At 40.1% G+C, this 12014-nt stretch overlaps 1 protein-coding gene across 1 annotated transcript in view; it reads right to left on the reverse strand.

Moving 5' to 3' along the window:
• Positions 1-8102: 8102 nt before the first annotated feature.
• ofcc1 (orofacial cleft 1 candidate 1) overlaps positions 8103-12014 on the reverse strand; it is a 79986-nt gene continuing 76074 nt past the window's right edge. Inside the window, exons 22-23 of the mRNA XM_061714065.1 lie at positions 9802-9937; positions 8103-8663 (exon numbers count right to left, since the gene is read on the reverse strand). Coding sequence (XP_061570049.1) covers positions 8590-8663; positions 9802-9937 — 210 coding nt within the window. The 3' untranslated portion in view covers positions 8103-8589. The remainder of the gene's footprint in view (positions 8664-9801; positions 9938-12014) is intronic.

Here is a 12014-nt window from a genome sequence, read left to right on the forward strand (position 1 = left end):
AAAAGCGCCAAAGGAAAAGAATGACAAATAAGCGCCCACCATGCGAACAGCAGTACAAATTACACCACAAGCAGGAGACGTTTCTGCTTGATTGGAGCAATTTAATGTTTTCTTATGAAAAAAAGCTCGCAAATCCTGGGAGGACAGTTAAGAAAATGACTTTTTAATCATCCAAGGAGCTTCTGTGCCTTGTCTCTCCTGATGGCTCCATATTGAACACTTAGAGCCATTAAGAGAAGGACTTCACTGATGGAGGCTTTTCTGAGCAACAATTGGAGTTTTTAGGCATGAAATCAACTAAACTGAACAGTTATAGTTACATTTTGGGAGGAAACTAAAAAAAATGGGTTGCTTGCTTTTTGTGAGGATTATTTAGATGACCTGCTCCTGGTATGAATGTTGTAAAATATAGATATATCTCATGATGTATTCGTTTAAATGAAATGTATTAATTTTGCTTTATTTTAGATACATGTGGTTTTAGAAGAGGTCCGAACCAGACGACTGCAACACAACAAACCCCTCAACACCCCGCCTGCAACCAAGTAAGGTGAGGGATATGCTTAACAACCCAACAATATATTAGGGAATTGATTAATCTATGTTGTGACATTATGGGCCGCGTGAAAAGTTCATGATGAATTCTGTTTTGCCCGGGCTGTTGGAAATATATTCATGAAATTTCAATGTCCGATGAAACAAGTCATCTTTTAACCAGAGCTTGACTGTGACATGCCATTCCTCATCTCCATTCCCGGGGAAAGCTTTATTTTAGTCAAATAAATATCCATTTTTCTGGCTGTATTTTCTTTTTAGCTTCTCCCCAATTCACTCCCAGCGCCAGTAATTGAACAGTAGTTGTTGTTGAGGGCTCCGGCAAATGAAACTGCCATTGTAGCATCAAAAATAATCAATTTGATGAGTCTTGTATGTACTCCCATACTCAAAGTAATGCGATATTGATTCTGCACTCTGATATAGTACTCTTCTCCTGGACCACAATGATTATTGGCTTTTGACAAATTCCATCACAGTATTTTATTCCCCGAGTCCTGCTCTGCTTTGCCACCTCCTTTGTCTCAAAGCACTGCTGCCAAAGTCCTCAGCTCCAATTCCATTCTACAGCCTCTATTTCTGTGTGATTGTAACACACTTGGACTATAAAAGACTCTTGTCTTTATTACTAAACAGCGGGAATACAATTTCACCCGATCGGTGAAACAATTTTACATTCAGCTCAGTTTGCATCTCAAAGTCTTGCAGCTTTTATATCCTCTGCCTCTCACGCACTTTCTTTCCCTTTCAGACACAGTCCCGTGCACACATGCACATGAGCACACCTTTAAGTTATCGTGTTTCATAGTTTTCTGAGGCATTGTGATTGGTAGCTCTGAAACACTAACACATTTTTTAAATCCAAATCACCCTCCCCCGTCTGTCTATGTTATAGATGACATTAACACTGCGGCCCAACATCTCTCATACACACCTACATACAAACTCCCCCCTTTCTGCTCCCTGCACCCACTTTCTCACCCTATATATCACCCCATTCTCTCTAAATCAAAGAGTTGGCAAGGATCAAGAAAAGTGTATGGCTGAAGTAATGTCTGAATAACACGCTGCCCAGATAATGGATATGGGAAGATAGGCAGTCCAGGTGTGGAGAAAAAGTGAGAAGGCAAGGGATTGCCTTTGAATGATGGATGGATGTGGGTGGGAAGGAGGGGGTAAAGGAGGAGAGAAGGCCACAGAGGTAAGATGGAAAGATGGGAGGCCTCAGTGCCAGGCCAGTCTGTATTGATTAGTGTGTGTAATAAAGAAAGCGAGACACCTGGCCTCAGAGAGGACATGGTTGACTTGGTGTCTGTTTTAACAAGCAGTGTGTGTGTGTGTGTGTGTGTGTGTGTGTGTGTGTGTGTGTGTGTGTGTGTGTGTGTGTGTGTGTGTAGTGAGCGAAAGGGAGAGTGATCTAAAGTCTCTGAATATGCCAATGTGTGCGTTTTACTCACAGAAATGCCAAAGGGTGTCTACAAAAATGAATAAAAGAACAAGCACGGGTGTGCACGTGTGTGTACATCTGTGATTGTGTGCGTGTCAGCCATACACTGTGCACGCAAGTGTGTGCCTGTTTGTGCGTGCTGCAGGCTGCATCCCGGGTATAAAAACCACTTGACGCAGACACACACACACACACACACACACACACACACACACACACACACACACGTACCCACAACAAGGGCCTCCTCATGGAAAAATCAATACGATGGTGATAGAAATATGCTAGAATGTTCTCTAGGTGAGAGATTGATCTAAACTCCACAGAGAGTCTGTCCAAAACCAAATAATGGTTAAGGGCCAGTGACCTGCAGATCTCCACAGAAAACAATAATTACAACCACACAGTGTGTGCCCGCATTAACCACAAAGGCCAGAGTCGATGAAGGCTAAAGGCGGAAGGTGAAACTGGAACATTCACAATAATTATGTTCAAATTTAAATCTTTACATTTCTCATTCACGTTTTTTTTAAACCACTAAAAAAATTGAGATTCAGAAAAGTATATGGGCAAAATTATACAAGCAACATAACTGCAGCAATATTGTTATTTTATGAATAAACCAAATATATTGTCATGTTGGTGTTCTGCCAGCTGTATGAACTATTACAAAACCTGAAGTGAACATATATATATTTAGAGCGTAATGTTCAGCCAGACTCTCATGACCCTTTCCAAACAAAATAAAATGAAAAAAAATGCCTTGGCATTTTGCCCACGATGCTGGTCTCCACCTCCGTAGTCGGGTTTTATGTGAGAAAAGCAAGAAAGTCCAGCGAAACGAAGCTTTGTGGTGGACGTAATCTGTGTGACATGAAATAAATTCAAAAAACATTGTGAGGCATAGCCTTCTGAAAATATATTAATCCAATCTCATTTATCCAGTTGTGACATAGGAGGCAAAAGGTTTCCATGAAGGTTAGAAAAAGAAAAAAAAAATTGCAGGGTAAGGCTCAGTCATTAAAAGTGATTGGTGGAAAATATTATTTTAAATTGCCCAAGTCCAAATTTTTAAGTAGTTCTTCATAATCTCACAGCAAAACATGCTTACTTGGAAATTGGTCTGACTTTCCTAAGGCTGGATAGGCCGAGAGAAAGTTCTGATATCACCTACTCAGTCTATCATCAGCACAGCCACTTTTTAAGTGATGAGTCTCCTACAGGAACCAACAGCTGTATGTGCAAATCATGCATATAAATCAATTACCGGGGCCCTATGTACTTTAAATGCGCCCATTAATTAAGCAATGTCAGACCCAATGAACCGTGAAGTTCATTATATTTATAGCGTTCAGGCCCAGGATTATTTGAAGAGTTCGTGAGGGAGAGGGAGATGGGTTTACTTAATCATAAACTCGTGGCAGAGCCGGACAGATGTCTGCAGACATATCAGGAAAGCTGCTGCAAGAGGACAGAGAACTGTCTCAGCAATAAATAAACTTTGAGTTATTACTGATTTCCCTCTCTCACCTATGTGAAGCTTGATGCAGGCACAAACATGATGAACTTGGAAGACTGATTAGCCATGTTTACTTTGTCCAGGAGCCGAGGAGGACACTGAGACTTCATGTGGAAAATTCTGCAAAAATAGAGGATGTTAGGTGTATGCACCTCAGAAAATGTTGAGAACCCAGATGTTGAGTTGGGCGGCTGCTGTAGCTCTACAGACTCTGCAAACCTGATCTGAGCACATTAATCTTGTGCTTCCTGCCAAATCTAAAGTGGTCGACGATTGTGTTTACATCTGGGCTTTTTGAACCTCAGAAACTTGGACAGTTTTTGGGACTACAGCACAGTTTCAGCTACAGTAAACGCTTTGATTTGCTGCCATTCTGATTAGTGAATGTCTGTTCCAGTTTACAGGTACAAGCACTTTCGAGCAGCTTTTGATTTAGCTTTCTGATTTTTCCTTTCTTTTTTTGCTTTCTGACTCCTCCTGTACCGGCCCAGCACCCTCGCAGCATGACCGTACTGAGCCTATATATATATGTATATATATATATATATATATATATATATATATATATATATATATTTAAATAACGTTTATAGAAATATAGAAATATTTTAGAAATATTCATGTTAAAAGGTAATTTACAATTTCCATTATTTTATTTTATTTTTTTGAAAATTATGTTTTATTATCATTAGTCATTATTATTATGGAGAAAATACCACCGTTTTTAATGCCGATCTTGTCATTTTATTTAGTTTTTATCAACTACACCTTTAGATTGGGCCGTGAAAATATTGTCAGACATTAAACCGGTCCGCAGTACAGAAAAGGTTGGGAACCACTGCTCTAAATGATTGGTATTTTCAGCTGTGAGAAAATATATAAATATATAAATATATATATTTGACTATATCCAGTCACTTCACAAAAATGTCTTGGGAAATGTGTCTGTTACTGTTTCCATTCATAATTCCTATTTCCACTGGTACAGAATGGACCAAACCAATCATAATGGGGCGGAGGCGGGCTCTATGCAATGACTCAAAGAGTCACTTCTCGAAACATTGGAGATGGCTGTGGAGCTGCTAATGACACCTTCGATCAACAAGGACTTAGCATAAATCTAACAATCGTCATTCACTGGCGGTCCCGATCCACTGCACCCCGAGCTAGTCTCCGCCTCTGCTTTGTTGATTGATTCTATGCCTATCCAATGGCATCCAGAGATAGATTTCATTGCACCCATTGGTCCTGATTGCTCTGCACTAAATGACAAAGTTTCTTTTGGTATATTAGTGGGGAAAAAAGTAATTTGTCATGGATTATGTTATGCTAAAATGGGAGAAAGTCTAACTATAAGTGTTTTTTCAACTGAGTCCTATGGTGTACTGGGTTTAAACTAAAACTCAAACCGTATTAGCCTGCGTTTTACAGTTTTATTTATCCAGTGAGTGTGTTTTCATAGCATGAAAGAATCAAGAAGTTCTCTTTTTTATTTTCCTCAACAGAAGCACATGCAGGGGGTGTGGATATTTATGGATATTTGGTTCAAGTTGCTCTAAGATGACATGAGAGGTTGGGGGGGAGCTCAGAGAGAAGATGCTGGGCCCAGCTGCCTGGCATTAAGCAATGACCTCTGCATAATGAAAGATGGCAACAACATTTCCCACTCATTACAAGGTTCCACACTGTGACAAGATTTGCATATTCATATTTTTTTCCCTTTCACCTCCCCTCCCCTTTTTTCTCTGCAAATTATTTTTCCTGTGAGCAGGACATCTGCCTTCCCGACACCGCTCTGGAAGAGAAAAAATAAATAAATATGTGTGGAGAAGCACATGATCTATCCAGATGCCACAGAAATATGACAGCGCCACACGCCCCGGTCGTGCACGCGTCCCTGGGTTTAAACACCAGGAAGTAAGGTTCAGGATCAGTGGGAAAGAATATTTTTGGCAGAAAACCCAAGTGGAGTGTGGAATTATTAGATTTTTAAATGTTTTGCATTTGTATTCGGTGTTGCAGATGCCAGCGTACAAAATAAATCGATGTCTTGGAGAAGAGAGTGGACCATACTTATAATGTTAATGTTAAGACTGAGGGTGGTTAGCTTTAAAAATAAAATAAAAAATATGTATATATCATAAATCATCAAATAATATGGCAATAGGATAAATATTCTTGCATTTATATGAAACAAAGTTGCGGTTTTTCAGCGTGTTGCAAAACTGAAAGTTGAAATATAAGGTATTGACTTCTTTTCTTTTTTTTTACAACTTTTTGGTGAAAAGAAACTCTCTTCCACCTCAAACCTCCTTCAGGTCTTTGGCTCTTCTGTGATCAAAAAAGAGAAAAAGCAACATCAGAACATTAAGGTCCTTCACTCACAAAGCATAATTATTTTCCAACATCAAACAAGAAGGTGGACATGTATGCAAAAACGGGGAAAGTATAAAATTCTTCATCAAAAGAAATGCTTTAATGGTTACCCAAAAAATAATCAGAGCATGTTTGAAGAAAGAAAGAGAGAGAAAAAAAATAGGGGGCAAAAGTGGGAATTTGAATCCCTTCTTTTTAGTTGAGCAAGTTTAATTCAAATGAACGGGGCTGAGCTCCACCCGCCAACTGCGCCCGCAGAGTTGCCGATCTCAACGTGCAGCATAACGATCACCGCAGCACTTCTGAATACAAACTGTTTTATGTGAATACCTCCAGCTGAGGGCTACATAAATATAGAATTAGACAAAGTGTTATTTTTTTTTTCTTTTTATGTTTTATTTTTCCTCTCTTTTCTTACTCTCCAGCAACATCCCCAGGTTGGGTTGGCTTTAAGCAGATGCAGGCACTTCAAAAAGTTGCAGCTCCCTCATGATAGCACTGCAAAAAGGTTTTCTTTTAACTTAAATCAGCAAATGTGTGGAGCGGAGACCTCGCGGCGTGTTTTCCTCCCTCAGAAATCGTTGCTCCCAGGGATCAATTTGAAATTTAAATTACGGTGAAACTGTGTTTGTCATTAACAATCAAATATTTGAACCAGTAGAAATACCTTTGCCCTCTCGGTATCTGAAGTCCTCCCCGTGTGAGCGCGTTGCGCAGGGCATTGTTTTGATGATTGTAGAAGAGAAAAGGTGATGATTCCCTCAGAAAACATCAAATGGGAGAGAAAGCAGGAGGGCACGCAGGAGCCATTCATCACATTTCATAGCTTTACATAAAAGAGCAACATATGAAAACAAACACTCAAAGCAGTGGAATACTTTTTCTTCTCCAGCCGTGTTGAAGTTGCCCTTCAGACCACTTTCAGAAAGTACGATAGTATGTTAAAAACAAACTTGCAAGTTTGGGTGAAACAATACGAGCGGAGAGGTTGGCTAGTTGAAGAGGGAGAAGAGCTCCTCGTGGTCTCGGAAAAGCAGCATCTCTGCTTAATGTTCATTAGGGGGTTGATTGAATTCGGGGGTGTAGCACTGTCACTGTTAATGGAGTGAGCTCTAATTGGAGCACATTAGCTCTACGGGCTCTGGATAGTGTCAGCCGCAGACAAGAGGAGAGGATACGACGCAAGCTGAACCGACAGTCCCCCGAAATAAACAAAATGTTATTACACATGAGCTTTTTCTTTCTGAATTAATACATCTGACTTTTTTCCCTCTGTTTATTGGGACTTTGTAGCACAAAAGGCCTGAAAGTCTCCCGTCAGAGCTCTACGAGTGTGTGAGCAGTGGTGGACAGTAACGGAGTAAATTTACTTGAGTACTGTACTTAAGTACATATCCAGAGGATTTGTACTTTACTTGAGTATTAGATTTCTTTGGTACTTATTACTCTTACTTGAATACATTTCCAAGACAAATATTTTTACTTTTACTCGAGTAAATTTCTAGGAAGGCTGAAAAGTACTCGTTACTTTCAGGTCAGCTCTTTTTTCTCCTTCAGGTTTTATATAACATTGTGGTTCTAAAAGCAGCACATCAGTGTAGCTGGTTCCTTAGATCCTTAAATTAATTTAGAAAAAATATAGTAATTTACTGATGTGGAAAATAAGAAATTTACTCTTACTCTTACTTTTACTTAAAGTAAATTTAAAAGCATTTACTTTTGGATACTTAAGTACCTTTAAAAGCAAGTACTTTTCTACTCTTACTCGAGTAATATTTTGACTGAGCTACTTTTACTTGTAACGGAGTAAATTTTGACCAGTAGTATTTGTACTCTTACTCAAGTACTGGGGTCGAGTACTCTGTCCACCTCTGTGTGTGAGTGTGTCATGTGTGCCTCCGTATGCACTTTACTCCGTGCCGCAGGGCCACGACTGTGATGGTTTAAACATGGAGGTTGAGGAGCAACTTCAAGGCCAACGTGAGGTGTGTTCTTCATAACGATGAGCAGCGATGGCCACCACGGCCGTGCAGCCAGACCCAGGACTTGATCCGTAATGGCTGCACATAAAGGGGAATCATCATCAATGAAAATGATAGGATATTAAGATCCGATTTTAGAGGGGGCTATGGCTTTAGTATGATAGGTTAGCTATCTATAAAACCTTTAAAGCCAAGCGCTGAGCGACATTAGTCCGGCTCCCCATCTTCCTGCACCCTCTTCCCAGAGACACATGTTAATAAGCTCACAACCTTTAATTAAGCAATATGTGTAAGTAGGCGGCCATTACGGCCTGATTTGTGAGCCACTTCATTACACTAAGCACCGGCTAGCAGACACATATTCAATACAAATCAAGCTGGCCTGAATATTATCCTGTTTAATGTGAGGCCAAAATTGATATTTTATCACTCGTCTTCTGACTGGTGACTTGAAGAATCCTCGTATTTCATTGTGTCGAAGCGGCGCGGGACACCTGACGACCCGGTTTCCTCAGAAGTGTTGCTGAAGCGTTTCTTTCATTTGTGAGGTCATGGGCGGCTGTGTCAGTTTTGATTAATCATTTTCTCGGATACAGAAGGTTTCAAGAAAAATACGCCGTAAACTAGAACACAACTACTATAAATCTGACCGGTAACAGCAAGGTTTACATCAAATACAGCTGCTGCTCTCTCTTTTCTTCTCTTCAACGTCATGGATTGAGGTCTTGCATCGCGAAACTGGACTCACATCCACTTGCTCCGAGAGGCTCCACCCGGTGGGACCCTGAAGGAAGCAGAACATCTCATGAAAACTCACGGGAAAAGTGTTGCAAAAAGTTGGTCAAATAAACTTGGAAGAGCCAAGGAAAAGACGACAGCGCTGCAACAAGCAGCCTAATATACATATAATATACATTTCTTTCACTGTCTGTTATGTATATCATGTTAATACAACCAAATATAAAAAATACTGCAACACCGTTGTTGGAAATCCCAGAGATAAAAGGAAAATCCACTGAAAGTTAAGACGTCTGCAGCTGCTGGTGTTCATATGTATTTACATGAGGCCCAGTCGGTACGGCTGGATGAAAGGGACGTGAGTTTTCTCTTCCAAATGTGCAGCTACAAGGAATTATTTGAAGGGTTTGTCACATTTCCTTTTGTAAAGGGTACTCCAGTGTTTCTTCTGCTGAAGGAGATAATAAAAGAGCATTGAAGCTCCTGTCCTTAACATCTTCGGAAAAGCCGACACGTTTTCATCACGACTGCCAGTCCGGGGATAGTGTGTGCTGCGACTGTTAGTGACTCACGCCAAACACATGTACAGTAACTAGGCCTGTGTTGAAAAAATAGATTTTCCGATTCTAAATGGATTCTCATATTAATTCCTAAAAATCGATTCTTATGTCTAAAGATCGATTTTTTTATTTTTTATTTTTTATTTATTTATTTATTTTTTTTCATAATTTTCGCCAGGTGAACTTTAATCCCAGTAGTCGGACACACAGTTTGTCATGACACTTCTGAAAAATGCCAGGTGCTTCATGGCAATATGTGTGCGTGGTGACAGAATAAATTAGATAAGTTAAAAGGATTTGTTTACTGCATGAACTGTTGCAATTGCTTTTTTTTTTTGCACTTTAAATGGATATTGAAAGGCCTGTTTGAGTTATTTATTTCTTAGTTATTTCACAATAATTATTGTGAAATTATTATTTCACTAGTTATTTTACAGTCATATAGTTCAGGCAACAGCTCAAAAAACATTTTAAATAACACTAAGCCAAATCAATATTGAATCAGATCGAATCGAATGGAATCATGATAATCGATTCTGAATATTAAGAATCGGAATCGAATTGATTCTTGACATTTGAATCGATACCCAGCCCTAACAGTAACCTTCATTTGATGACACTTACGCCCAAATAATCTCTTCCTTTTCCGTAGCTGGAGTGAATCAGCACCTGGCTTGTCCCCTCTGTGGCTGGCAGAACTCTGACCCGGACAGGCCGCCACCTTGGTTTCCCCGTCGCGTCCCTCTAATTCACCAACCACCTGTACAGAAAGCCCAGAGCAAGCTATAACCAACACGAACGAGAAGCTAACAACAAATAAAAATGAACAGCACAACTGTGATAAACTGTTCCAGAACCCCCTGGGGGGCAAACGTATCAAACATCTCAAAGCACAGGTTGAACCCGGATGACAGTGACTTAGATTGGCAGAAGAGCTGCTTTTCCTCCTTGAGGCCTGCGAGTGGTGTTGTCATACGGAGTCTCTTCAACTGTCCCGGTAGTTGGAGTGAAGTTTGGAGGAGATGCAGAATTTGAGACTTCATATGACACACTAGCTGTCGTCCCAGAGGGGAAACGGCTCTCACAACTCCGGGCTGGCCTACTTACTGTATGTGCAGAGATGGGAAATACTACTGATATTCCTCAGGAAGTTATTTAAGAACGATAAACCGTACATTTGAGGGGAATAAGTATACGACAACAACATTAAACGTAATTAAATTACAGCTGAAACACTTGTAACAACATTTGAAACGCTCCGCTCCAAAGTTGAAAATTACACCGACAGAGTAGCAAATGCAAACTTAAATCCTTAAATGTGTATGCATATGTATAGTAATAATGCACATATATATACCTTTGGTTTCTACCTTCATGGTATCAATCATTAATATGTGTGCAGACAAGGTAAAAAATAAAAAAAAAATGCAAACTTAAATCCTCCACCGAGTGCTCGCTTTTATAAAACCGGTATAAAGTTTCCAAATAATTACACGTGGTGCACTTCGGAGGAGTCCTCCTGCGTCGCAGATACGGCTGCCAGGGAGGCATTAATCTCCTCAAAGAACATACAGCGAGCAGCCAAGGACATTTCCCTATCTCTTTGCTTTTTGTGAGTCTCCTGTTACTCACTTCCCACCCCCCACCACCACACACACCCAGCACATGCAGAAGAAACCGCACACACTGACTTCCTGTACAAATCAAATTCATATTTCTGACGGCTGTTGATGACCTCACGGCAAATGAAGCGTGGGTCCTCGGCTCCACAGCGGCAATCAAACACGAGGCAGAGTAATTACAAAATGAGGGGTAGGAGGGAGAATTGATGCGGTTTGTCAATTAACTGTGCTGCTAGGTGTTTTTTTTTTTTTTTCTTTCAAAAGGTTAACTTCTTCATATTCTCTGAATGCCAAATCAGGTCAATATTGGTCTGGTGGAAAGTCGTCACATGCAGACGGACGGACAGCACAGAACGTTGAATGTCTTCGCTAATGACAGATTTGAAGGCAGATCATGTCAACGATGGCTCCATTTCTCACACTTGTATCATCACTGCTGCTTTACGATCACATTTTCTTTCTTTTTTCTTTTTTTTAAGCTTTTGCGGCTATAAAAATCTACAACCTATTACAAAGATATCCCCTGTGAAAATTATACTACAACACATTCACTCCTGCTGAAGGTGAGATAATGAAATGTCAAGCCGATAAAACTTTACTATTAAATAAATAAAGAAATGAACTGCACACTTTTTGTTTCAGAAGTTAAGTGCATCCCTGAAAAAAGAACAGGGAGGGGAAAAAAAGAAAGAAAGAAAAAGAAACACTGAGATTGCAGAGAAAAGTGTTTTTATTTATACAAGTCGCTGGAGATGCTCATCATCAGCATTTTTTCCGAGCCATAAATAATTTGCAGAGAGAGGTAATATTCAAGCTGGCAGAGCCTTAGTTGTGCATCTTTAATGGAGGTTTTTACAGAAGCTGAGCCAGTTCTTACATATGCTGCTGCCTTCCATATGGAGGGAAGGAGACAAAAGCGGCACAGTTGGCTTGTCCTATCTTTTTATAAGTCCATCGACACTTAAATGCTAGCCTCGGAGAAAAAACGACACAGGGGGACATAAGCCCACTGTGGTTTTAAGAGGGAAGATAATGACTTTGCCTGCATTAATTTCTTCATCAGCCATCTTGTTTCTACAGACAGAGTGGTTATGAGTCCTCCTCTGAAGGTCCTCGGTTATATGGATGCATTTCCGTGCATCATTTTGGCTCCAGCAGTTGTTGTCAGCAGCGCATTTTGTAAGTTGGCAGCTGTGGAACATGTGTTTATAGGTA

The sequence above is a fragment of the Cololabis saira genome, chromosome 22 (genome assembly GCF_033807715.1).
Source record: "Cololabis saira isolate AMF1-May2022 chromosome 22, fColSai1.1, whole genome shotgun sequence".
In the NCBI taxonomy this organism is placed as follows: domain Eukaryota; kingdom Metazoa; phylum Chordata; class Actinopteri; order Beloniformes; family Belonidae; genus Cololabis; species Cololabis saira.